Source organism: Lepidochelys olivacea (genome assembly GCF_965140295.1).
Source record: "Lepidochelys olivacea isolate rLepOli2 genome assembly, chromosome: 3".
Classification (NCBI taxonomy): domain Eukaryota; kingdom Metazoa; phylum Chordata; order Testudines; family Cheloniidae; genus Lepidochelys; species Lepidochelys olivacea.
In genome coordinates, this window is record NC_140413.1 from 143943084 (window position 1) to 143968771 (window position 25688).

General features: G+C 43.5%; 2 protein-coding genes across 2 annotated transcripts in view; one reads left to right on the forward strand and one right to left on the reverse strand.

Annotated features, from left to right (window-relative positions):
• Window positions 1-17882, forward strand: part of CEBPZ (CCAAT enhancer binding protein zeta) — a 25894-nt gene extending 8012 nt beyond the window's left edge. Inside the window, exons 8-17 of the mRNA XM_084624981.1 lie at window positions 1627-1729; window positions 1838-1906; window positions 7438-7504; window positions 9137-9243; window positions 10792-10852; window positions 11930-12135; window positions 14403-14486; window positions 16653-16714; window positions 16819-16900; window positions 17711-17882. Of these exons, the coding sequence (XP_084481107.1) occupies window positions 1627-1729; window positions 1838-1906; window positions 7438-7504; window positions 9137-9243; window positions 10792-10852; window positions 11930-12135; window positions 14403-14486; window positions 16653-16714; window positions 16819-16900; window positions 17711-17850 (981 nt within the window). The 3' untranslated portion in view covers window positions 17851-17882. The remainder of the gene's footprint in view (window positions 1-1626; window positions 1730-1837; window positions 1907-7437; window positions 7505-9136; window positions 9244-10791; window positions 10853-11929; window positions 12136-14402; window positions 14487-16652; window positions 16715-16818; window positions 16901-17710) is intronic.
• On the reverse strand, window positions 17589-24794 carry CEBPZOS (CEBPZ opposite strand). The gene is made up of 5 exons (XM_084624983.1): window positions 24752-24794; window positions 23106-23214; window positions 18423-18467; window positions 17890-17974; window positions 17589-17811 (listed from the first exon to the last, which is right to left on the reverse strand). Exons 2-4 carry the CDS (start codon window positions 23206-23208, stop codon window positions 17892-17894), a joined length of 231 nt encoding a protein of 76 aa, XP_084481109.1. The 5' UTR covers window positions 23209-23214; window positions 24752-24794; the 3' UTR covers window positions 17589-17811; window positions 17890-17891.
• Window positions 24795-25688: the final 894 nt, after the last annotated feature.

A 25688-nucleotide genomic window follows, 5' to 3' on the forward strand; every position in this document is an offset into this window, starting at 1 on the left:
GAAAACGCTTAGGAGGAGCCAATATGGATGGCTTTTTCTTCATCAGATCACATTTCCACACAGAGTGGGCATGGCTAGCTCAGGTTTCACAGACCTGGCACCATTTCCTCCACTGTTTGCACTGACATTTGTTGCTGTGGTTCCATGAAGTTTATGCAGATTGGTAGGTGTCTCATCCCACTGACTTTTCTATTGGGTTTTCTTGGATTTGGGTGCAGATGGAGAATGAATTTACTTTTTTCAAAATGTCATGGTGCCTTTTCTGCCATAGAGGATTCATTGCTCTCCTTTAGTTGCCTAAATGTATATACATTTCTTAATGGAATTTATTTCCTCACAGAATAAGAGGGCTGTGTAAATTTGCAAGATGTTTAACCTGCTTGGTGCTGGTATATAGACTTCAAGGATTAGGGACCTCTTCCTAACAGTCCTTGGATAGCATTTTGATTGCAAAAAGATCTGTCTGTTTGTATTGGTAAATTGAGGAATCTTACTTTTAATTTCTTGGAGAGTCAATGTGCACTTCCTTTTAAAAAGATGCCTCCATGTGCTCAGACTATTAGAATCCCACTTCTCTAAACTTCAGCTTCAAATCCCTAATTGAAATGCTGTAATTATTATTATGAATCCTTTCAGTTAACTAACCCAAGCTGAGAGGTTTGTGTACTCGAAGGAAAGTTGTTTTAATTGAAAGTACAGAGCTATTTACAGAGTACTGTAACTGCTCTCACGTCTTGACTTATTTTTTGAGATGCATTTTTGTCATTTTGGGCATATTTGTCTACTTGCCACCCCTGCATATTCTGCATAAAAGTGAAGATCCCTTTTCCAGGCTTTTCCAGTTTTCTCTATCACTTAGTCTCCTGACAATGTCTTCTGAGACTCTCTTCTTTTAAAGTTGTGGTTATAAAGAGATTATAAAGAATTAGCTCCCAATACATGGGAACTGGTCTTGTATTAATCTAAGACATGTACAGTGTGGTGATGGATGCCAAATAAATGCATGTCATAAATACTAACAGTAAAAGAGGTGAGAAGTGTTCATATAGATCAATATTTGGATAATATTAATGTTCGTTTTTATTTTGAGTGCTTTTCACAAAATGGACTATGCAGTCAGAACAAATGTTTTTTATGGCATTATGGTATTTGGTACTGTGCCAAAGTGAACACACAAAAAGTGTATTTTTAAAAAACATTATAACTCAGAGATTTTGTTTTGACTGTGATAGCTAACTAGTGCTGGGCATAGATTGTTATTTACTATGATATATGCACCTTCTTTTCTAAAGGACTTTAAAGTTTGTAATTGATCAAGAGCGTCAAAGTCTGTCCAATAAACCCATAAAGAGGCTATTAGAAGGTATCATTGAACTGTTGCAGTGGTCGAGAGCTCGTGAAGGTGTCCTAGAGCTAAGAAGAAAAATAAAGCACAGAATTTGGGAATCTGAAAATAAATGTATTCACTTGCAGGTTCACATAATTAGATATCCTCTCACTCAGTTTAATATTGTATTCTTGTTGTTTAGTGTTCAAGTTTGATGCTAGATCTTTATGTAATTTGAGTTCATTTCTTGTGTAGTTTGAAATTAAGACCTTGATGGTTTTTGGCTCTGTTTCTTCCAGGGTGATTACATTCAATATGCAGGTGACCCTCTACAGGATTTCACACTAATGAGATTTTTGGATCGCTTTGTGTACCGAAATCCCAAACTTCATAAAGGCAAAGGTGGGAACTTTTCTATACATTATAGGACATGATCTTTATTGTTGATATATGTAGTGGTAATATAAACATGTGAAACAACACATTTGATTGATTTATGTTCTACCACAGAGAACACCAGCAGTGTGGTAATGCAGCCAAAGAAGAAACAGTTAATGAATGATGTGCGTAGTCTTGCTGGTAAGTGGAAACATTTCCAGTTGAAAGATTGCAATGGCTAAGGAATAATAATGTTCATGGTGGTGTACGTAAGGCAGCAAATGTCTTTTGTGCGTAGTTGTTGCCTCCAGTGTATATATATATCTGTACCCCATGCCATGAACATTATTCCTGTTTCATCAAGAAAATAATAACAAAGAGAAAATTGTTCTCCAGAGGCAAGTAAGTCATATGTGATCCTTGCTCTTCAGTCCAAGCTTCTTACACATGAATATGTATGGAATGTTCACAGCTCAAAATTCCGGGCCGTTAAACCACCTTATCAGCAGGGGGTGCACACCTATCTGATAGAAGCATAATGGTCACAACGGTCTCAGCTATCGTTTTCTGTATCTCTTAATGAATAAGAAAATCCTGTAGCCTTTGCTTCTGCACATGGCTTGGTTCAACACATTTCCTGGTGCACCTTTTTACTGTTCTTTAAATCTTTTCTTCATGCTTGTAGTTCATTCACTGTCAGTTTCTTTATAGGGAAGTAGTTTCTTTTCCTCAGGCAGTCAGTGAGCTGTTGCTCTCTGGTTAGCCATCATACAGAGAAATGCATGCTAGCAAAGGAAGGGGTAGAACTACGGAAACAGCAGACCTTGCTGTCCTTGAAGCCCTGAGAGGCCCTACAGGAATATAGCAAATGGAGCTATTTTTGTAGTTTTCATGTACTGGACAAAGCTTTCTCATTTGTTTTATGAGATGTTGTTCCAAAGAGAGGATCTGGAGAGAAAAAGAGTCACATAACTCATTAAAAAGATGGAAAATAGCAGAATAATTGGCTCTTGTGACACACATCCCTGCCAACCATGTGTTGCTAAGGTAACTTGGGATGTCCAGCCATGCTTTCTGAATGATGGGTGTAGTAACTGCCAACAGTGACACATCAAAGGCATATTCTGGATTTCTGTGATTTCCAGTTTCCCTAAGAGAGAAGCCATTAGCACCTGAGGCCTTGAGAGGCACACAGATATGGAAGGAAAATGAGGGCAGAGGAATTAAAAAGCAAGGTGGGGAGAAAGACTGGAAAGGAGGTGAGCCTCTCTGTAGCTAGTCATGGCCTTGCAGGGGAGTAAGGAATAGCAGAGATCCTGCTTTACCCTCCTTTTCTTTCCCATTCATCTTCCAGCAAGTGTAACACAGTTATTGACAGATCCCATGCATCTTTTTCCAAACACTCTCCTCTTTCACTGCCAGAATGTATTTCCTTGCTCCCCTTTTCTTATTTCCCACACAGTTTGCAGGGTCTGTAAGCTCTGACAGCTGAATTCATGAGGGTTTCAGGGGCTCACGAAAATAAAACTATGTTCACATATCGGCGTGTTGAGTATCTTTTAAAAAAAATAACTTCCTAGATAAAAAAAAATCTTAAGCTAAAATTGTGCCATTGTAAAATATATGTATATTTAAATCATTATTTGACTATTGTATTCATAAATACAATTTGAAAGTCAGGAAACTCAGTTCTACAATTAACAGTGGTATAGATGACCTTTATATCAACACCTGTGCTTACCCACCAGAAACGTCCTTATTCCTCACCACACCTTTTACTCCTGAGGGAATTATGCACCACTGGATGTGCGCAGAATTAATGTCTGCCGCAGGTTTCTTTGCTTCCCTGCAGAAAAATGACTTTCTGACAGGGAAGCTGCAAGAGCGGTCACATGCCCCTCCCTAGCAGCGTGGGTGCATTGTTTCGGGCACCTGGAGCAGCTGGCGGAGAGGTAAATCACTGTGTGGAAGTGGGGCTGGGGATGATGCCAGGTGAGACCCAGGACCCCCCACATCCCCACACCTGGCTCTCCCCAGCCCCATGGCTCCTACACAGCGCCAGGCTCAGCTGCTAGTCCTAGTTGGGGTTGGGGAGGAGCGTACTTCCCCTGCATGGAGCGGCCAGGGCTGGGTCAGAAACCTCCCCTGGCCTCGCACCCCCCCCGCACCCCCCCATGTCCTGCCCCCATCACTCCTCAGCTGTGGGGGGAGCAGTCACTATATGGGGAGCTGCTCACCCATTCACCCAATCCCCATGCATCTAGGCTCCCTTCCCCCCGGCTGAATTGGCCACTACCAGACCCCGACCCCCCCCCCCCCCCCGGCTTAACCCTATCCCCACGCACCCAAACCCTGCCGAGCCCTAACGACCTTCACCTGGACCTCCTCTGCAGAGTTCCATTGCACCTGCACCCAGAACCCCCCGCAACAAGCCCCTATACATCCAGATCTCCCTGCACCCAGATCCCCCCCACTGAGCTGCCTGCACCCAAATTGCCCCACACAGAACCCTCTCACCCCACACTTGGATCTCCCCACACTAAGCCCCTCCACACTTGGATCCTGCTAGGATGAGCCTGCTTGCCCACACCTAGTGCGCATGGCGCAGAGGGGCAAGACTCTGGAGTGTTTCTGGGGCAGGCCAGCCCTTGTGCTGTGTCTGGGTTGGGTGCAGCCTCAGTGCCCAGTCTGTGTCCTGGGCAGGGTGGGAGGTTGCAGGGAGATCTCCCACCTCTGTGCAGCCAGTGCCCTGTGCTCCCCACTGCCATGCTGGAGCCACATTTATTGACAAACTTGCAGAATTTTAAAATATTGTGCACAGAATTTTTTGGGGGGGCGTGCACAGAATTCCCTTAGGAGTAACCTTATCTATTTTTCCATTGCTGACAGCATTCCTCTATGTACTGTTCCAAGAAATGTCCTCCAGTTCACTTGACCATTCAAAGCAAGATACACAAGTGTCTTGCCGCTTATCTACGTATGATACAAAAGCACTTGCTGTCTTCCACCATTCTAGAGAACCCTACCTGCTTTATTCACCCTTTCTATTCTGTGTCTTCCTCATCCGTACTCCCCACTTGGCTCTAATACCCTGCCCTTCAGAAACTGCTCTGATGTGTGCTGCTTTAGATACAGTTTATGTAAGATGGGTAGGGTAGGGCCACAATTACTGAGAGGTGTTTAGAATGTTGTTACAAATTCACTTGTTAGTGATGTGAATGATTAAAGTAACTTCAGAACTGGTAATGGTGCAACAGCATACTCATCCCCAACAGGAAGATGGGGTTGGGATACAGGATCAGAGTTAAGGTTGTTTGCAGAAGCCTAATTAAATTTCTTGCTTTACAAATATTTGTTTTAGTTACAATAATAATAATAATTAACTGGTTAAAATGAAATAAGGTTTTAAACACTTAACTGTGTGTAAAATATTATATGAGTTTGTGCTGGATCTCTAGTTTCAGTTCATATTCCTGTTCCCAAGTTATCATATAACCATATTTATTCTGCCTAAGTGACTTAAGTAGGAAAGGTGATTTAAACCTAGAACAGATTATATAATGATTTTAATCACATTAAGATATGTCCATAAGAGTATTGATTACTATGTAAAATTCCTAATCTGCAACTATTGTTAGGATTAGTAGGCATCTTTGTCAACATTATGTTGGTAAGATTCTTTCAGAAATAGGCAAGCTTTTGTCTGGCCTTGCTCCTTCCAGTGCTTAAGGGCAGGGTTTGGCAGCAGGAATGGATAGTAATGGACTGAAGACGGAAAGGGATTATAGAAGTTAATCGTCACATTCTCTCTGTAGTTAATTTAATGTGCAGCAACAAAGAATGAAATCCTTGGAATACAGCTAAAACTCTTTCCCTACCCCCCCAATAAACAAATAGTCTACCGCTTTGCTACTGAGTTGCCATGTCTTCTGCTGAAGGATTTTTGTAACTCTTTTTGGCTCTTACTTATGCCTCTAGTTCTGTTCTCTTTGAGGTGCTGTAGCCAGTGCTATGTAGTGTTGGTATATATCAGTGGTTCTCAACCTGTGGGCCTCATGAACCCCAATTAGCACACAGCTGTGGCCCAGCTCAGCTGTGTGCTAAAGGCCAGCTGCGTGCCTGGGGTCCGCCAGGTTCCCAGCTGCATGGCGCGGAGGGGTCTGAGCTAGCCCATCGCGGAGAGGTCCAGCTGGGCTGCCGGTGGGCCTTGCGGGGTCGGGGCTCCCAGCTGGCCCTGCAGGGTTGGAGCCTGGGGAAGCTGGCCCACTCCACTTGGTGGGGGTCGGGGAAGCCGCCCGGCCCTGTGCGGTTGGGGCAGCTGGCTCCGTGGGGCCCAGGGCGGGCAGCCAGCCAGCTTCCCCTTCAGCAACAGTCAGGGCTGCTGCTGCCCTGCCACCTGGCCCCTGTGGCCCAGGTAACACATTGTGGGCTGCACATCCCCTGAGAACCACTGGTATATAGAGTAGTCCATGGGTCTTTAATGGCACAAGGTTTCTGTGGCAGTATGAACACGTGATCAGGAATTTTTATCTAGAATTCATTCAAATGGATGATTCATTTATTGCATTAATCAAGGAGCAGACTGAGCATTTTAAAAACATTGACTAATTCCATTTATGCACTTTAAAAATCCTTATTTTGTTTAGTACATTTTTACTAAATATGTCAGGGCATCACCTAAACTGAGGTGTAGAGGATTTAGAATAAAAAGTAGTTGTGATTTGGCCCTCTGGAAACTAGTGCTCCCATGCAGGAACATGGCTATAAAAATCACAATCAGACCACCCTAGCAAATTGAAAACTCTGTGTTTGTGAGCAGTTAATTTACTAGCGTTCCACTGTACATTGTTTCCCCTGTAACCTTGATTATTGGAAATCCATTTCCATCACCCACTTTTATCTGAAACAGTCCTCTCCCCAGACTTCACTACTGGGGCCATGATATGGCTTACGATGCTGTGACATTTCTCTCTACCAGAGGGAGCAGGCTGTTTTCTGAATGCAGTGAAATGGGACATGGCTCTCCTTGTCTCCTTTTGAGTGTTTTTTGGGATGGGGGTTGTGTGGCGGGAGGAAGTGAGGTGCTTGTCACCATTGATGTCCTTCCTAATCCAGTTACAAGATCTTTTTGCCATCTCTGGTAGAGGGGGCTTTAGTGCCCTGCCTGTTGAGTACCTTGAGTACCTGCAGATACTTATCTTGCTTTCCTCACCGTCATTAGTGCTGGACTTTGGAAGTGGTGGGATGCTTGATCCTGTTCCAATCACTCCTGTTTGACCTATGCTGCTGTTCCCCTGCCCAACAGCTGCTGAAGAGCTTTTGGTCATAGGGGGAGGGTGAGAAGGACTCATTCGTGTGGTGGAAGAAGTGTGGAGGCTACAGGTTCCCAAAATCTGTCCCACCTCCAACCTTTTTTTAACATACACTCCTACTGGATTGTTACTAACATACATAAATGTGGATCCAGGGGATAGTTGGGGGTAATGCCTGTGAACTGTGGTGGGGTGGGATGTTAGCCCACATTTTATCATTTTAAATAGAAAATATAGTAGAAGTCCTTATTTTAAGAAATTGAGGAGAATACACCATATTTCAGAAATTTACTTTGGGAACAATTTTACTGTAGTGTTTTCATAACAAAACATAAATGTTCTATAATTATACTCAACTTGCTATAAAATCGTGCTCCTTTAGTGAAGCGAAGCATAAAGCCAGGTCTGTTATTTTTTCAGTCAACAGTAAGGAATTCCTTGCCCAAGATGAGAGTAAAATCCCAGTGGATGAAGTGTTTTTCCACAGGTAATTAAATATTTATGAATACTCTTAACAAGCTTTGTTCCTGAAATTTAACTCTTTAGAAAAAGAATTAGAATTTGTAAATTTGTCCTGACATTTTTACTCTGAGAAGTTTGAGGATTTGGATTAGCTCGAGTGATTTATGTAATGAAATGATGGAACTTCCTTTGCTCTGTGTGGAATATTGAAAGTTGTGAAAAATGTTTCAGAAGGGAGTGATAACATAATCTTAAAATGATAAGGAAAGCCATTCAAAATTACAATCTGCTCCTAACATCACTTAGTTGACTTAATAGTATGGAGTTGCAAGCACTGGTTGGTCAGGAATACCCTGTGTGCTGTAATACCTGGGCACAACAAGTTGATCTTTTTTAATATTTTAAAATATGTTACTGATAATAACTTGGCTTATTAAAATGGAGCAATTAAAAAAATCTAACTGATGGGCGTTTAAGGTGTTTGTTTACTTTTTATATTTCTCACCATTTTTTCCTCTATTTATAGTCTGTTTTATTTTCAGGTTATCATATGGTCACAATGCTAGTGTTTGAATTACAAACACTGCATGAGGACTGGCTTAAAAACCCCCAAACTTTTCATTGGATTTTTTTCTTAATTCATAACATCTTTTTTAGTGGTCTTGGGTTTTGCAAACTTTAGTTTTTCCTAAACCGGAAATTTGGGCTAAACTTGGCAGTGTCTCTTTATTGATATTGACTCTGAATTAGGCTTTTGTGGTTAAATTCTTTACTATTTAAAATTAAAATAAATACTAGCAAATGGAAATGGAATGCTCCTGTTAACACAACTATGGGAAGTCCGTTTGCGTTCTCCTCTTGATAAATCACTATTCCGAACCATTTTCATGTCAGTGCAAAAGTGTGTGCAATTTTCAGTGACATCAGAAGCTTCTCATAGATGGGATCCTGATATTAAAGAGACACCTACTTAAAAGTCACACTTCTGCCTGAAAAAATATTAATTATTGTTACAATAACACCTAAGATTATTATAACTTTAGTATTAGAGAATGTTTTTCTTCAGTTTAGTTTATTCACTTTTGATAATGCTTTGTGTAGTAAAATTCATATTTTCTTCTCATATCTAGTCACTTTTCCCTCTTCTTCGTGTGGATCTTTCATGCTGCAATAAAGCAGAGGAAAATGTTTTTAAAAATAGGTAACTGAGACTAAACCCACAAAAACTGGCAGAGGAAATCAGGGGGAAAGCATAGTACCTGAAACTACTTTTAAACTTTTTTTTTCCGATCAACCGGACTTCAAGTTGACAATGTTCATTTAATCACACACATCATATGTGTATTGTTCCTGTCATTTTTTAAAATTCACAGTGATCAAAAAAGCCTCTCAAACCACTAACCAGGCATTTTCACTGTTTTAAATCTTACATCACTTCACCATTTTACACTTTTTTTAAAATTTGAAAAATAAATGAACTATAAATCTTTGAATTGTGATCATATTGGAAACGATAACTGATATTTAAGTGATAGCTGGTAGACTTTATATACAATGCATGTAATCCATGTTGTGGCTTTATTAAAATCATTGCGTCATAAGAACACATCATCAGTAATGTAGTGTGTGATTGCAGAAAACTTTTTAAATATTTTAGATTTTATAAAAAGCTTGAGAAAGAGAAAGAGAAAGAGAAACGAAAACGTCCAGTGGATGAAGAAAGCGTGGAAGACGTAGATGATGATGAATTTGAAAGAATACTAGGTAAGGCTGTATTTTTCATAGCAGTAAAGCACTCTCAGCGCTTAGTCTATCAAGGAACAGCCTGTGTAGACTACTAATTCTTTACTTATTCAGTAGTCCTTAGTGAGGGCTCTGTGTGCAATGTGATTATGCATCTCTGCCAATGGCTGCATATGGCTACGACTGCCCTTTCTTTTGAACTTGATGCAAGTTTCTGCTCTAGAATCTAGGATTGTCTGTGCATGCTGCAACTTTCATTGTTTAATCTGCAGCTTCATATTTTGCTCATGCAACTTAGACCAACATTTTGAGAATTTAGTCCTAATTATAACAAAAATATCTAACTTTTCATTGATCCCTTTTATGTTTCACCATTGGTCTTTTTAATGTACAGTTTGCCTCTGATGTTAGGCCGGGGGTGGCCAACGTATGGTTCAGAAGTTAATATGCGGCTCCTTGTATAGGCACCGACTCCGGGGCTGGAGCTATAGGAGCCAGCTTTCCAATGTGCTGGGGGGTGCTCACTGCTCAATCCCTGGCTCTGCCACAGGCCCTGCCCCGACTCCACCCCTTCACGTCCCCTCCCTTGAGCCTGCCATGCCCCCTCCCCTCCCCTCCCCCCGAACTTCCTGCACTCCACAAAACAGCTGATCAGGAGGTACAGATTGGCGGAGCGCTGGTGGGCAGGAGGTGCTGGGAGCGGTGGGGAAGGGAGGAGGAGCTGATGGGGGGGCTGCTGACTTATTACTGTGGCTCTTTAGCAATGTACATTGGTAAATTCTGGCTCCTTCTCAGGCTGAGGTTGGCCACCCCTGTGTTAGGCGGTTTGCATCACAAATTTTGGATCCAAGGCACCCTAGTGTTAACTTTTCTCTGCCAGCCTCTCTTCAGTCAAGGATTTATAGGGAGAGGACTTCAATTCCTTGAGAGAGAAGTGTCATAGTTTTTTTGGACACATTATTGTTCCTAGTTGGTGTCTTCCCTGGTTTAGATCTATATTTCTAAATTCCATCAGTGACAGTGGCCTTTAAAGTCCAAGGTGGTTTGGCTTCTCTGTGATTGAGACTCTTAATTCAGAGTCGAATGTGCAGTCCCTGTATTCTGCATACCTTGGTTATGAGCGTCACAAGATAAGACTCTGAATCATAGGGAATATTTTCTCATGTGATGCTGGGGTGGAGGAAGGATTTATGTATATTTCTCTGTACAGTAGCATGAAAATAAACAAAATGAATTTTAAGATAACTTTCTCCAGTGCAAAGGAATTCTCTTTCAAAACTTATACTATGCTATTGTTTTTGTATTATGAAATGCCTTGTGACTCAAGGGGTCTGTTAAATGGTTTGTAAGCTAATTGACCAGTTTTCCATAGAAGTAAAACTCTCCTGGGATTCTTCCTTGATGAGTCAATAAATGTAAACAATGTATGCTTGAGAAAATGGAAGACTTTAAAATGATGATAAATTGTGCCATGAGCATTCAGTCTATTTATTAAATAACTTCAAAATGTTTCACTTGGCTTTGTGTTGCAATAACAAAAGAAAATTCCCCATTTTTTTTTTCTTTCAGAGTCATTTGAAGGTGACAGTTACTGTGATACTGTTAGCAAGGATGACCTTGATTTTGCTGGGTAAGATTTTTGATTCTGCTCCTTCTGTACTAATTCAGTGCCACTCCTACAGATTTTTACTCCACATGGCTGAACATTACTTTTTGAAGAAAGTCAGCCTTGCTCAGTATCATTTTGCACGAGGCGTCATTCTTGAGCGCTGCATGTCACTCTCTCTTCCACCTCCCCCTGGGCTGAGCATGCTGATGCTATGGCACTTGCAACTTAGCCTAGAAAGCGTGAGGCTGGGCACTTTATCTGTATCATCTTGGTTTTCACGGTCTCCAATTTCATGGTCAGATAATGCTAGTGAGTGTAATCATAAATTGGAATAATACATGATGTATGAAATCTGAAAACTGGAATTCTGATCCCATGTTAGAAGTCCAGTGTTACATAGCTTAATTCCTAGTAACTCGTTGGCTCCATTAATGATTGAATGTGCAATTTTATTTGAAACATACTTTTAAAATTCACTAAAGAAATTTGAAATTTCTTTTGGGAGGAGGGGGGAAAATTTATAGCTTAAATTTATAGTGAACCTTGAAAAACTTTGATCCAGATCTTGTTCCCTCTCAAACTCATCTTCGTTGTTACTACCTCTTTACCTACAGTTCCCCTCACCAAACCCCCTTCCCCCCACCTGTAGTGTTTCAGGATGGATCAGTTCCCCTCTATCCATTAAAGTGCTATACTAGGTTAAATTCTCAGTTTTCCATTTAATAGGCCTGCTAAGGCTTCTGGGGGTGTCTTTGAAAGCAGCTCAACAATCTCCTGTGCAAAAGGATTTCTGAAAATGAACTGGGACCATTAGAACATGTCACAACACACATAGCTGTTGTCAAAAGAGTACCTTAATCACAGGACTCTTTTCAGACCTTTTAAAGCGGGTGGATTTTCAGCAGCATTCCTTGTGTTAAATTCAGTTTGATGTATTTTTAATATTCTGTAAGTGCCAGTTGATTATGCCTTGGGTTACTTTTAAAATTCTTTGTAATGCTGCTTAACTTCCTAGTACGGTGCTTTGAAATAGATGGGTGTTCTCTGTAGACATCTAACGAGGCAGGAAGTGCTGAGTATTATTATTGTGTATTTTAGTAATATAAAAAACAAGCCCAAGGGTGGTAAGAAAAGCAAAGGAGGTGAGGAATGCAGTGATGACTTGGAAGATTCTGATGATGATGAATTCAATGAGATGGATGAAGAAGTAGTCTCCCTGGGAAGTATGGATGAAGAGTTTGGAGATGACATTGATGAAGAGGGAGGTGCATTTATGAATGTATCAGATGACGACAACAGTCCAGGTAAGGTAATGAAAACAACAGTAAGGTCAATACTTTTAAAAATGTGGTTGCATAGATTAGGTGTTTAAATCCATGGATAGGGACCTAAATCAGAGGCCTGGCTTTCAGAGACGCTAAGCTACCAGCAGCTTCCACTCAAGTCACTCTTTGGCCAAGAAGCTCCCATTGAAGGCAGTGAGCTGCAGGTTCTCATTACCTCTGAAAATGAGGCCACTTTTATTTAGGAGCCTAAATACGGAATTAGGAGCCTCATTTTAAGCACATCTCTTTGAAAACTTGGTCTTAAATACTTCACAAACCAGATACACTATTCTCTGCACACGCAAAATAGAACAAAAAACCTCCAAAGACCAAATAAACAAACAGGTCTGTACACAAGTAACTTACACAGTGACCATTATGTGGCATGAAGGAAAAAATAATCAGTCAATGAATGTTTGGCAAATTCTAGTTTTAGTTATGCATGATTTGAATCAACATTTATTAATTTTTTTCCACTGATTGATTTGAGACCAGTTAATGATTTTAAAATTAGTGGCTAATTAACTATTTGACTCCTGTAATTCTGTTTAGCACAACAACAAAAATTCATGTGCCTAATAATTTTATTTTTCTATAAGAAATTTGAAGCTGTGACTTAACCTGATCATGGGTTATTACGTTATCAGAGAGAGTGTTTACATGGAAACCACTTTACAATTTAAAGAAACATATGAGATTAAGAGATTGTTTATAATATTGGCTTGTTGAGGTCAGGGAGTATTATCAGGGACTGAAGTAACCTATTCAGATAGATTTTAATGTCTCTTTCAAATTGGCACTACTGCATAATATACTGTAACTCACGTATAGTCATCCTGGTTAATGTCATTTTGTTGCTGATCAATGAGGGAACATGCTCATTTAAAGTTGTGCAGTGCTCCCTTATAACGTTGTTTGGCAGCTGCCTGCTTTGTCCACTGCTTGCAGAAAGAGCAGCCCTTGGAGCTAGGTGGTGGGGGCTTGGAACCAGGATGGACGGGCAGCCCCCCATCAGGCTATCAAATGCCCGTAGTTCAGCTTTCCCTCTCCCCATTGCTGTGTGCTGCTCCTGCCCTCTGACTTGGAGCTGCTCCCGGGAGCCTCCTGCTTGCTGTGCGGGGGAAAGGGGTAGGCTAATGTCAGGGTGTCCCCCATCTCCACAGAGCAGGGGTGGGGGACATGACAGGGCTCAGGACGGAGGGAGCTTGCTGGTAGCAGCTGCTGTCTCAACTTGCTGATCTACTTAAAAAGGCAGTGGGATCAGCATACTTAAAGGTGCAATGCACGTCTCTCTCCCCTCCCTCCATTCGTGGTGCCTTGTAAAGTGCGAGGCTACACTAACAATAACCCTTGAGGCCTCAGCCAAGTGCTAGTCCGTCATTTAGCAGTAAGGCATTCCCTGGGAAATATCCCACGCTCTTCTGCGCTTTAATGTCACCACCTCACCAAGCTTCACAATAATCATTGCTGTGTACAGTACTATGTATACGTATGTATAAAATCTTTTGTCTGGCAAAAAAAATTTCCCTGGAACCTAGCCCTCCCCTATTTACATTATTTTTTATGGAGAAATTGAATTCACTTAACATTGTTTCACTTAACATTGTAGTTACAGTCCTGAAAAATGCTACTTTAAGTGAGGAGTTACTGTATTAGCTTGGTGGAATTTTTTTTTAAATTTCAACAGGTAATATTGATCAATTTAAAGCCTTTATCGATTTAAATTTTCAGTTGTGGGAAATCATGGGAAGGATGAGACAGTAACTTTAATGACATTAGGTGTTATCAATAGAAATATTTTTTCACTGGTTTGCATGTCCAGTAAAATCAATATTTGGCATTTACAGATAAAAGTCTAATCCTTCCAAGCCTAATACACCACACTGTTCATCAAATAGATACATTTTACATAATGCAATGTTTCTTTTGAACTTATTCTATTGGACTTCGTATCTCGTGGAGCTGAGATCAGTGCTTTATTTAATATCTTCCATGCTGTGATAGTAGGCAAAGGAGGCATTTAAAGCTGGCATGAAAAACTTAACTTAGCATTTCCCAAGATCTGTGGGTTTTAAATTAAAAATTTGAGTATGTCCATTGTGGTTTTAATGTTTTCTAAGAACAAGCTCAACAGAATAATGGGGCAGATGTGCCTTAATGGACATGTTAGTGTTCGTAGTTAATGTTTTAAATATAGTGTATACTGTGCAAATTATAGTGACCTATTTGGTTTTCTTTGATGATAGATGTAAACAGTAAAGATCAGGTCAAGTCTGTCAGTAAAAAAGGCAAGAGAAAAAAAGATATTGATTTTGCTGGATCATTTGAAGGTAAGAATATATTTTCATTTAAAGTCTGAGACAGGCTAATACAAAGTAGTAGAAGTATGTAGAGTGGCAGAGGGCTCTGTGGTGTAGGGGGTTGGTGCACTGATCTTTTGCCTCTGGAAACTTAAGTTCAAATTCCATTTTAGTGAAAATGAATTTCTCACACCTGTACCGCAAATCCAGTCAGTCTGGTACAATGGACATTAGCGACAGCTCTTGAGAGGCTGTTAGGGTTGAGATGAATTAGCAGAGATATGTAGAGCAGATTACATTGTACCTGGATATAGTACATGCAGCACAAATTTGTGTTCCCTAGATTTCTTTAAAAAGGGAAATCTACAGATTCCTCAAGAGCTGTGGCCTGCTGCTGGTAATAAAAACAAACTAAAAATGCAAATTTGATATAAATTGAGTTTTAGACATGAAAAGTGAGTGAATAGATGAATTTAAAGGGTGGGGACGAGAGGGGGAATGTAGTCTTTACTACTCCCACTCAGAAAAACCCCTACAGCATCAGCTGTTGCTTTAGATCAGTGATATTCAGACTGAAGCTTGGGAACTACAAGTGGCTCTCTGCAGAACATATTAAAACCCTGATTTAATTAATCAACCAGGATGTGTTTATTATATTAACCCATTGTAGTTGATAAAATACTTAGTCATTGTGCTGTGAGAATATATAAAACTAAGTATTTTGTCTCTTTAAATATGAATATACAGTACTATTGTAAATGAAACAATGAATTCACACTACTGTGACTCTTTAATAATTGAGGTCTGAGTGTCACTGCTTTAGATCTGAAAAACAACCTGCAAAAAAGGTTGAACCCTTTTTTTGCTACTTGGTCAACAAAGTTTACCTAAAGTTTTGTTTTTTTTAAATCTGCTTGTGTACATTAGAAATTCAGGTTCTGATGACTGGAAAACTGGAGAAACAACATCACAAGAACTAGGATTTTTAATTAGATAACTCTTTAACACTGGTTAAAAGGTGTGTTAAAGAGTCAACATATCCCACCCCCTTAAAATTTGAGAGCTAAAAACATACAGTAGAATATCAGAGTAATGAACAGCTCGGGAATGGAGGCTGTTCGTAACTCCTAACAAAACTGCTGGGCCCTCAGTCAGCAGCCACCGCTCCCCAGCTTTGACAGCAGCAGCACGGAAGTAAGAGTGGCACGGTATGGTATTGCTGCCTTCAGAGCTGGGCTCCTGGCCAGCAGCAGCCACTCTCCAGCTGCCCTGCTCTGAAGTCAGGGTGGCAATACCACAATCTCCTAAAATAACCTTGTGACCTCCTGCAACTCCTTTTTGGTTCTGGACTCCCAATTTGAGAAACACTGCTTTATACAGATTTTACAGGGGAGTATCAGGTAAAAGCACACAAAACCAGATTTCCATGGCCATGAATTTGGTAAGGCCCTAGCCATTAGGCTCTGATTCTGTATGCTTCTGAGGCAATCCTTTTGAGGAGGAAAAAAATACTGGCACACAATCCCCAATCTTATCAGCCATCCCTTCTCTCAGAAAAACTAATCCCCAATTTTTTTTTATACTAAACTATTTTAAAACTTTCAAGTGTATTTGTAACAAACACTAGCAGACCACTTTTGTGAAATCAGTTCCTTCTGGATGCTAATCAGTGCTATTGAAATCTCTGTGAATGACTCCAGAAGAGTATTACTCTTAAGACTCATTTCTGCTGCCGCATTGATTAGAAGTCAGCCACTTAATGACTGCTTAAGGGAAAGATGGAAATATCAGATTAGTATTTATACAATTTTCATAAACATGTTAACACTTATTATATTTTGGATTGTAGTCCTTGACCCTTCATCTATCACTTGAACTGTAAACTGAACAGGACAGGGACTGTCTTTGTACACCTTGCACTAGGGGGCTTTAATCCTGATTGGGTCTTTAGGTTGCTATTACAATATATATATTACATTATTAAGCGATCTGTTCACACATCTCTCCCTGCAATGAAATGATAGAGAAATCCTCTAGTTACATTCTAGACACTTAAATGCTTTTCTAGGAGCTTTAATAGAAATCAGATACTTTGGACAATGTTATTAAAGGATGAATGTTTGTCTGGTGGTGGTGCCTGGGAAAGTGTAGAATTTTAGCTGATTACAATTTTCAGTAATTTTTTTCTATTTGAAGGATCAAAGCAGCAAAAGAAAAGAAAACTCAAAGACATGGGCATGCTTGCTGCTGCAGAAGAGGTAAATCTGATCAGTATACATAATTAAGAAAAAATGCTTGATCTCACATTTTGCCTGAATATATTTTCCATAAAGAAAATACTAATATTTGTCTCTCTTTAAAGTTTGGCACTCTTCTGGATGAAAATGTTAAGTCCAAGTTTGACAACATTGGTATGAATGCAATGGCTAACAAAGATAATGCAAGTAAGTGCAGTTACATGTTCTATAAACAAACTATACCCTTACGCTATTTGAATAGGTACCTATGCACAATCCTTAAGACAATTTTAAGAAAAAATGTCATTGCTTAGTTATTTTTAAAAATTAGTGTATTCCATTTTAAAATGTTAAATCCACAAAAAATAATTCAGCCACTGCTCCAGTATAACTTTATGTAGATACATGAGGTATATAATACAACTGTACTTGTTTAAGGACTCTCGCCCTAGTCTAGATTTAATTGTACTTAGTCACAGCACGTGCAGCTTTTGACTTGCATCATTAAATACCTAATTCTAAATTATGTAATTTAACTTTCTCCCTGATGGGAATTTTTCTGATATAAAAGTTGATGTAACCAAGGTTTAGCCAAACACACCACTCCCCAGCTTTGGTGTATATGAAGCAAAAACAGTTTTCCCCCACAAATCTAAATCTGTAAATATCTACTTTTCAAGGTGGGATTAATCAAATAGATAAAGCACTAATTATACTCATTTCTCTGGTCTAAAAAAATTGATGGCTGCCATCGTAAACATTGAGTGTTAATGCAAACTATAACACAGGATCCATGAAAGCAACTCTAAAATTTGTGCCTTTGAAACAGGCCCAAAAGGTTTCAAGTATAATAGTTTTTGCATAATGGAAAAATTTGAGGTGAAAAATCCAATAGTTCACACTTTATTGGTGTTTTATTAATTTAGGGGTAGATTATTCAAATTCCAAACAGTGTTCAAAGGATACATCAGTTATCCACCACCTCTTATTTGTCATGTTCCTCCTCTTCCCTTGTAGGTATCAAACAGCTCAAGTGGGAAGCAGAGCGTGACAACTGGCTTCACAACAGAGATGTGAAAAATATTATCAAGAAGAAAAAACAGTTCAAACACAAAGGCCTGAAAAATAAACACAAAGGCAAAAAGTCAAGAAAATGAATCAGACATTCGTTTTACACTGCTTCCGTTTTTACTTACTTCTAATTTTTGCCACTTAGCCATTTCAGTCGGTCGTTCTCCCTTATTCCATAAACTCCAGCCCATTCATTGCTTTTGTAATAAACTGAAAATATATAAAAAAAGCATCAGTGTCATCTGTTTCTCTTATGTGCATCTGAATTTCTAGGTCTAATTTTATTGGATTTGTATTCATCTGATTCTGAGTAGGAAAAAAATCACTAGAATTGTCTCTAGCTAAACATACATTTTACAACCTCTGCATTTCTGAAAAACATTTAGCAACAATGCAAATCTAGAAGATAATTCTCTGTCAAAAAGACATAGAATCATAGAATATCAGGGTTGGAAGGGACCTCAGGAGGTCATCTAGTCCAACCCCCTGCTCAAAGCAGGACCAGTCCCCAATTAAATCATCCCAGCCAGGGCTTTGTCAAGCCTGACCTTAAAAACGTCTAAGGAAGGAAATTCTACCACCTCCCTAGGTAACGCATTCCAGTGTTTCATACAAGTTTTATGAAGTGTTTTCTTTTAGTTGGCAAGAAGTGACTTACCCTCCAGAATGGATGGAAATCTCCTGTTCATTGTATGCCTAAAATCTGGTAAGGGAATAAGAAAAAAATTAACTATTCTCAACGAACAGTTGCACCAATGGAATGCATGTTTCTGTATTCTAAAGGTAACTTAGTCTTTAGTTAGATACTAACTAGTAGTGTGTAATTTAATTTCATTTAGTATTTTTCAGTGTTAGTCAAACACCACATTTGAGCTACTTTTATTTACAAATTTAGACACTTTTCTTGCCCATTCACTAGTGGGGATAGGCGCAAAGCCTGATGAGTCCCTCTGTCATCTGGCTCTTAGGGTTGTAAGAGTGAAAAGGCTTTCTTTTTGCCAAAGATACACAAAAAATTCTCCCTCCTAAAATCAAGGAGGTTGTGGAATCTAAGACTGTTTTAAGGAAGGGTTGAGCCAAGGAGCTTGCCTCAAGTTTATTACAAGTTCAAGCTTTGAGCATCCTTCAGAATTTGTTAGTCTCAAGGTGCCACAAGTACTCCTTTCCTCAGAAGAGTTTTTCTTCAACCTTTTTGATACTGGCTTGCTGCCTTCCTAAATGTGTCAGGAAGATCTTGGGGACTTGCACCAGCCCACAAACCGGTTAAGAAACAGTGCCTTAGAGCAGTGGTTCTCAAGCAGGGATCTGGGGGCCACAAGCAGGTTTCAGGGGGTCTGCCAAGCAGGACAAGTGTTAGACTTGCTGGGGCCCAGGTCAGAAGGTCAAAGCCCCACCACATGAAGCTGAACCCTAGGGCACTGAGCCCCATCACCTGGGGCTGAAGTCAAAGCCCGAGCAACTTAGCTTTATGGGAGCCCCTGTGGTGGTAATGTCAGCCCTGGTTTTTATAGGGCCATGGAGTTTTTATAGCATGTTGTGGAGGGGCACAAAGAAAAAGGTTGAGAACTCCTGTCTTAGATCTCTCCATCAATAACCAGGCACCTCCAGACAACTTCCCTTATTTGGCTGCAGATTAACTTTATCAGTGCCATCCTGGAAGCTGAAAATAGTGTCTCCATCCTCTGTGCAAACCTAAATTTGAGCCGATGTTATCCCTTAACACACCTAAAGTTTTGTACCTAATGACCTAAACTGGAGAGAGTCCAGCGAAGGGCAACAAAAATGATTAGGGGTCTGGAACACATGACTTATGAGGAGAGGCTGAGGGAACTGGGATTGTTTAGTCTGCAGAACAGAAGAATGAGGGGGGATTTGATAGCTGCTTTCAACTACCTGAGAGGTGGTTCCAAAGAGGATGGTTCTAGACTATTCTCAGTGGTAGAAGATGACAGGACAAGGAGTAATGGTCTCAAGTTGCAGTGGGGGAGGTTTAGGTTGGATATTAGGAAAAACTTTCACTAGGAGGGTGGTGAAACACTGGAATGCATTACCTAGGGCGGTGGTAGAATCTCCTTCCTTAGAAGTTTTTAAGGTCAGGCTTGACAAAGCTCTGGCTGGGATGATTTAATTGGGGATTGGTCCTGCTTTGAGCAGGGGGTTGGACTAGATGACCTCCTGAGGTCCCTTCCAACCCTGATATTCTATGATTCTATGACTACTACATCACCCACAGACTTCCCCCACAACCTGTTTTTTTTTTTTTTTCCTGAACTAGGATAAGATGATTCTTTGGCTATTCCTGCCTTCTTTTCAAAGCTCTTTAGTTCTACATAACTCCATTTTTGATCATCTGATCTAAATCTGACCTAGAGTAGAACTGCAACTCAGATGGCAACCGATCCCTAACATTCTGGTTGAAGAGAACAAGTGTATCTTTGCATTCTGACCTGCCCTGAAGCTATGCTATAAGTCACAAATATCTGTAGCTAGAACGAGAATTTTTTGGTTGATTTGGAAAGCACTCAGATACTATAGTAATTGGTGGCAGTATAAAACTTACAATCTCCTGGGAGAGCCTTAGCTCACAGTGAATCTGCTAAACCCTCTAGATCTGAGGGCTCATTTGATGTGAGCTAGGCTTTGTCTTGGGCAGAGTGAGGTTTCTCCAGGCCCTAATAAATCTCTCTCTCATAATTTATGTGCTATAGATTACTGCTAGGGGAATTCTGCACCACTGCATGCACACAGAATTCATGTCCCCTACAGATTTTTTTGCTTCCCCGCAGAAGCAGAACTTTCTGCCAGGGAATCATAGAACATCAGGGTTGGAAGGGACCTCAGGAGATCTAGTCCAACCCCCTGCTCAAAGCAGGACCAAACCTAACTAAATCATCCCAGCCAAAACCTCAAAGAAAGGACATTCCACCACCTCCCTAGGTAACCCATTCCAGTGATTCACCAGCCTCACTGCAACTTGAGACCATTACTCCTTGTTCTGTCATCTGCCACCACTGAACAGTCTAGTTCCATCCTCTTTGGAACCCCCTTTCAGGTAGTTGAAAGCAGCTATCAAATCCTCCCTCATTCTTCTCTTCTACAGACTAAACAATCCCAGTTCCCTCAGCCTCTCTTCATAAGTCAGGTGTTCCAGCCCCCTAATCATTTTTGTTGCCATCCACTGGACTCTAATTTTTCCACATCTGTCTTCTTGGAAGCTGCAAAAGCAGTCACATGCCCCTCCTCAGCAGTGCAGGTGCATCATTTCTGGTGCCCGAAGCAGCCAAGGGAGAGCTAAATCACCACTGTGGGTGGAGGTGGGGACACCCTGGCCTGTAGCTCCTACCCTGTGCTGGGAAGGATGGAACTTCCTCTTCCTCTGCATGGAGCAGCCACGGCTGGGTCAGACCAACCCCAAGAAACCTCCCCTGGCTGTATGAAGCTCCACACACCCCCTGCTTCCTGCCCTCATTGCTCCTCAACCATGGGTGGAGGGATCAATGTACAGGAAGCTGCCCCCCATATCTGCCCAACCATGCATCTAGACCCCCCCATATCCAGACCCCCCTGCTGGGCATCACCCTTTGCATCTGGAGCCCCCTGCACCCAGACCATCCCCACTGAGCCCCTGCACTTGAATCCCCACCTTGCCAACCCCCTGCACCCAGACTGCATCAAGCTTCACTCCCCCAGCACCTGCTCCCCTCTGCTGAGCCCCAACCACTTTCACCTGTACCCACCTGATAGTCCCCTTGCCCATGCACCCAGACCCCCGCATTGAGATGCCCAAACCAAACCCTCTCAACCCAAACCTGGATCCCTCCACATTTGGATCCTGCTGGGCTGAGCCTGCCTGCCCACACCCAGTATGCCTGGCACAGAGGGGCAGTCCTAGCCCCTGTGCTATGTCAAGGTCCTCACCAAGTCTGTGTCAGGCATGAGGGGAGCACGCACTGCAGGGTGATCTCCCACCTCCATGCCACCAGTGGCCTGTGCTCCCCACTACCATGCTGGAGCCTTCCCATCTATTGACAAAATTTGCAGAACTTTAAAATATTGTGTGTATAATTATTTTTTTGGCACAGAATTTCCTCAGGAGTCTAACAGATCTAATCTAATAGATGAACAATTTCTTTTTCACCAATACAATCTTTCAGCAACAAATGCTTAGATGACTTTTTTCCTACTTGAAACTTTGTCCCTGTCCTTGGAGTAAGGTTTTGGGGAGGTAATAATTCCACAACAGATTACTAATCAGATCTCATCTGTTAGGCCAAAAAGTTTGCCCGCCCCTGGTGTGAGGGCCACATCGGGTTTCAGAAATTGCATTGAGGGCCAGTTAGGGGATGCTGTGCCTCCCCAAACAGCCAGGCATGGCCCAGCCCCTACCCCCATCCAACCCCCCCCCGCTTCTCGCCCCCTGACAGCCCCCCTCAGGAACCCTGCCCCATCCAACCCCGCCATTCCCTGAGGGCCCCCTTGGGATCCCTGTCCCATCCATCACCCCCCCCTGCTCCCTGTCCTCTGATTGCCTCCCACTGCCCCATCCGACCCTTCCTCTCATTTCTGACTGCCCCCCAAGACCTCTGCCCCATCCAACCCCCGCTTCTCCCTGTCCCCTGACTCTCCCTAGCCACCCCATCTCCTTCCTGACTGTCCCCAGGACCCCTGCCCCCATTCAACCCTCCTGTTCCCTACCCACTGACCACTCCCCTGCCCTCTATCCCACACCCCCGCTCCCTGCCCCCTTACTGCACTGCCTGGAGTACCAGTGGCTGGCGCCGCTACAGTCGTGCCGTCCAGACCGCCAGTGAGCTGAGGCTGCGGGAGAGGGGGAACGGCAGAGGAGGGGCCTCCCGGGCCAGGAGGGTCCCGTGGGCCAGATGTGGCCCGCAGGCCGTAGTTTGCCAACCTCTGTGTTACATAGTTAAGATACAGACTGCTGAAACAGAAATTATTTCATGATGGTTCTATTCCCCCTGCACCTCACTACCTCAGGATACATCTAACCACCTAATAAGTCTCAGTCATGTACTATTAGGCTAAGTTCTTGGGACATAACCCAGTAAATTCTCTCTCTTCTTAAGCACAGTCTCTCCCTACCCCAGTATTGCATGCACAGTTGATTTCTTCACAACTACTCTGTTTACAGAAAAAGGCAAGAGAAAAAACAGGAAAATGAGAGTAGAAAAACGGTATGGACTGGTGTGAACATAAGTTTCAACTTTTTAATTTAGGGCATCAACATTCTGCTACCTTATCCATTCTCTACTAGTTTTTCACTTTTAGTGTAAGAAACATTGGTACCCACTATCAGGAGTAATTTCTAAAACCATTTTATTACCTTGACTTGTGTCCATTCTGTAAAATAGTAAATACGCTCCAGCGACCCCAGCCACTTCCAAAAATAGAACTCCTTTGAAGATCTTTCTTGCAACAGGTTCCATGCCTAACTTTCAAAAATAGATTTGGATAAACACTACTATAAAGATGCTAATGTTTTCATTCTTGAACTAAAATTGTAATAAAGATACCATAAGAATTTCTGCTTATTCTTAAATCATTAAACATCTTCACCTTGAGTTCATCGGAGTACTGCAAGCGTGGAATGCGTCAAATATACTGACTAGGGATGCAACCAATAGCCACCGAAGTCCACGGGAGTTTCTATTGACTTCAGTGGGTGCTGGATCAGGCCCAAGAAGGAGCATTTAGCATATTACCTTGAAACCCTATAGATTTTTATTTTTTTTCCTAGGTCCTTTGTATATATTTAAAACAAAATTTTACAAAAGTAACGCTCTGGATAGTTAAATATAAAGCTCAACATTTATGTGAGCCATATTCCCAAGCAAGGTTCCATGCATGATGTGACATCATTAGTTAGAGGTATGCTAGTCCTCACTGGACCCAAAGGTTTGGTACTGACCTGCGCCCCCTTCTGCTTGACTATTGGGGCCTCCACCACATACTGCTGCAATTGATGGCACCCTGAAGAGGTGGCTTGCCAGTCACCTTTAACATCTGGAATTTACAGCTCTGAAAACAACTGTTGCTTCAAGAGTTGGCTATTGCATGGTGTCTTTTCCCCCTCGGCCGGCTCCAGGCCCCCAACTAGCTCCCCTTAAAATCAATGCGGCAGACCCTACAGCTGTCAGAGAGCCGGGAAGGGAGTACAGGGTCTGTGCCAGCCGAGAGGCGCCCCGCAGCGAGCCTTCAGCCAACACAGGCGCTCGCGCTACGGCCAAGCCTGGCCACTCGCGGCCTTGGGATCAGGCCAGGGCTGCAAGTGGCCGGCCCAATGCCTAGCGCGCTGCAGGCGCCAGGCGAGGCCTGATTCGTCGGCAAAGCAAGGCGCCAGGGTCTGCCACGGGCGGCCCCATGGCGCCCCGGTCTGCCACGCGGGGGAGCCCCGCCCGGAGGCCGCACAGCAGTTGAGACACGCAGCGGCCGGAAAGGCCGCGGGCAGGGGAGGGAGGAGGGGCAGGGGAATCAGGCGGGAAACCGCCCAGCGCGGAACAGGGCCGCTAGCGAGCAACTGGTAAAGCCAACGGGCACGAGAGGGGTTGGGAGCGCGGAGCCGGGAGCGCGCCCGCAGCAACTCGCCGGCGCCGCGTGAGAAACACGTGACCCTCTCCCCCCGCCCCCAGATCTCGGCGAGGGCACGTGAGCGGCCTGCGGGCGCGACGGGGTGGAAGGAAATGCGGAGGAAGACCCGCAACGCTGAATCCCCGCCCCGCACGGGGTTTCCAAGCCTCGCCCCTTGTGCTCACGGCCCCGACTAGCTCGCTCACGCCAACGGCAGCAACAAGCAGAGTGACCCGGAAGCAGAAGACAGATTCTACTTCCGCATCATAACTTGAAGGCTCGTTACGGTCACCCCTCCCCCCGAGTTCACCCGCTGCAGCGAGGGGCGCGCGGCCCAGCAACCAGCGGCCCTGCTCACAGCCCCGCGAAGCGGCAGCGGACAGCGCGCGCCCTCCCCCTCACCTCCCTGCGGCGGACATCGCGACTCGCCGCACGTCCGCTTACCTTATACCCTTGAGAGGGAAGGGACTCGCGCCCCGGCGCAGGCGCAGTCTGGTATTGCGCCCGTTAACGTGCGTGCGTACACAGCAGCGTAGAGGCTCGGTTTGGAGACGCTGGCCGTGCGCGCATGCGTACGACCGACTGCCCCCCCCAACGATCAGTCTCCCCACAGCGTAGGGGGTTCTAAGCAGCCCCCTCCCAGCACAGCGCCACCTGCCGCTACCACGAGCGCCCAGCCCAGCCCTGCGCTGCCCAACCTGCCCCCTGCTCGGAGCCGCCCCCCGCCCCCCTAACGCCCCCAAACATCCCGGGACCCCGCCCCGGCCTGCAGCTCGCATCCCGGCCACACCCCGGGAGCCAGCACCTAGACCCCGCCCTCCAACGCGCCCCCCAAGCCTCGGCGCCGCCCCAGCCGCCTGCCCCGGGACTGCACCTCCAACACGGGCCAGACGCCCTGCCCTTGCCCTGGGCCTCGGCCCTCAACACCCCCCTCCCGACATCCCGTCCCCAACATGCCCCAACCACTCCAGCCCTGCTCCCAACATGCCCAGGGACCCCTCTCAACACTCCCGAACGCTCCAGCTGAGCCCCAGGCCAGGACCGCACCCTCAACATACTCAGGACACTGCTCCCCCCACCGTGCCCCAAACACCCTGCCTTGGGACCCTACCTCCAGTACGTGCCAATCACCCTGCCCCTGTGCTGTGGATCTGGCTCCCAACTTGGCCCAAAACTCTCCGCCCCTGGGCCAGGATCCTGTCTGCAACCCACACCAAACACCCAGCTCCAGGCTCTGCACTGGGATCCTGCCCCTAACATACTGCCCCTATGCCTGTGTCTCTCAGGATCAGATCCACTGATATTTTTAGAGCTTTTTTAAGTTTTCCAAGCAGTGAAG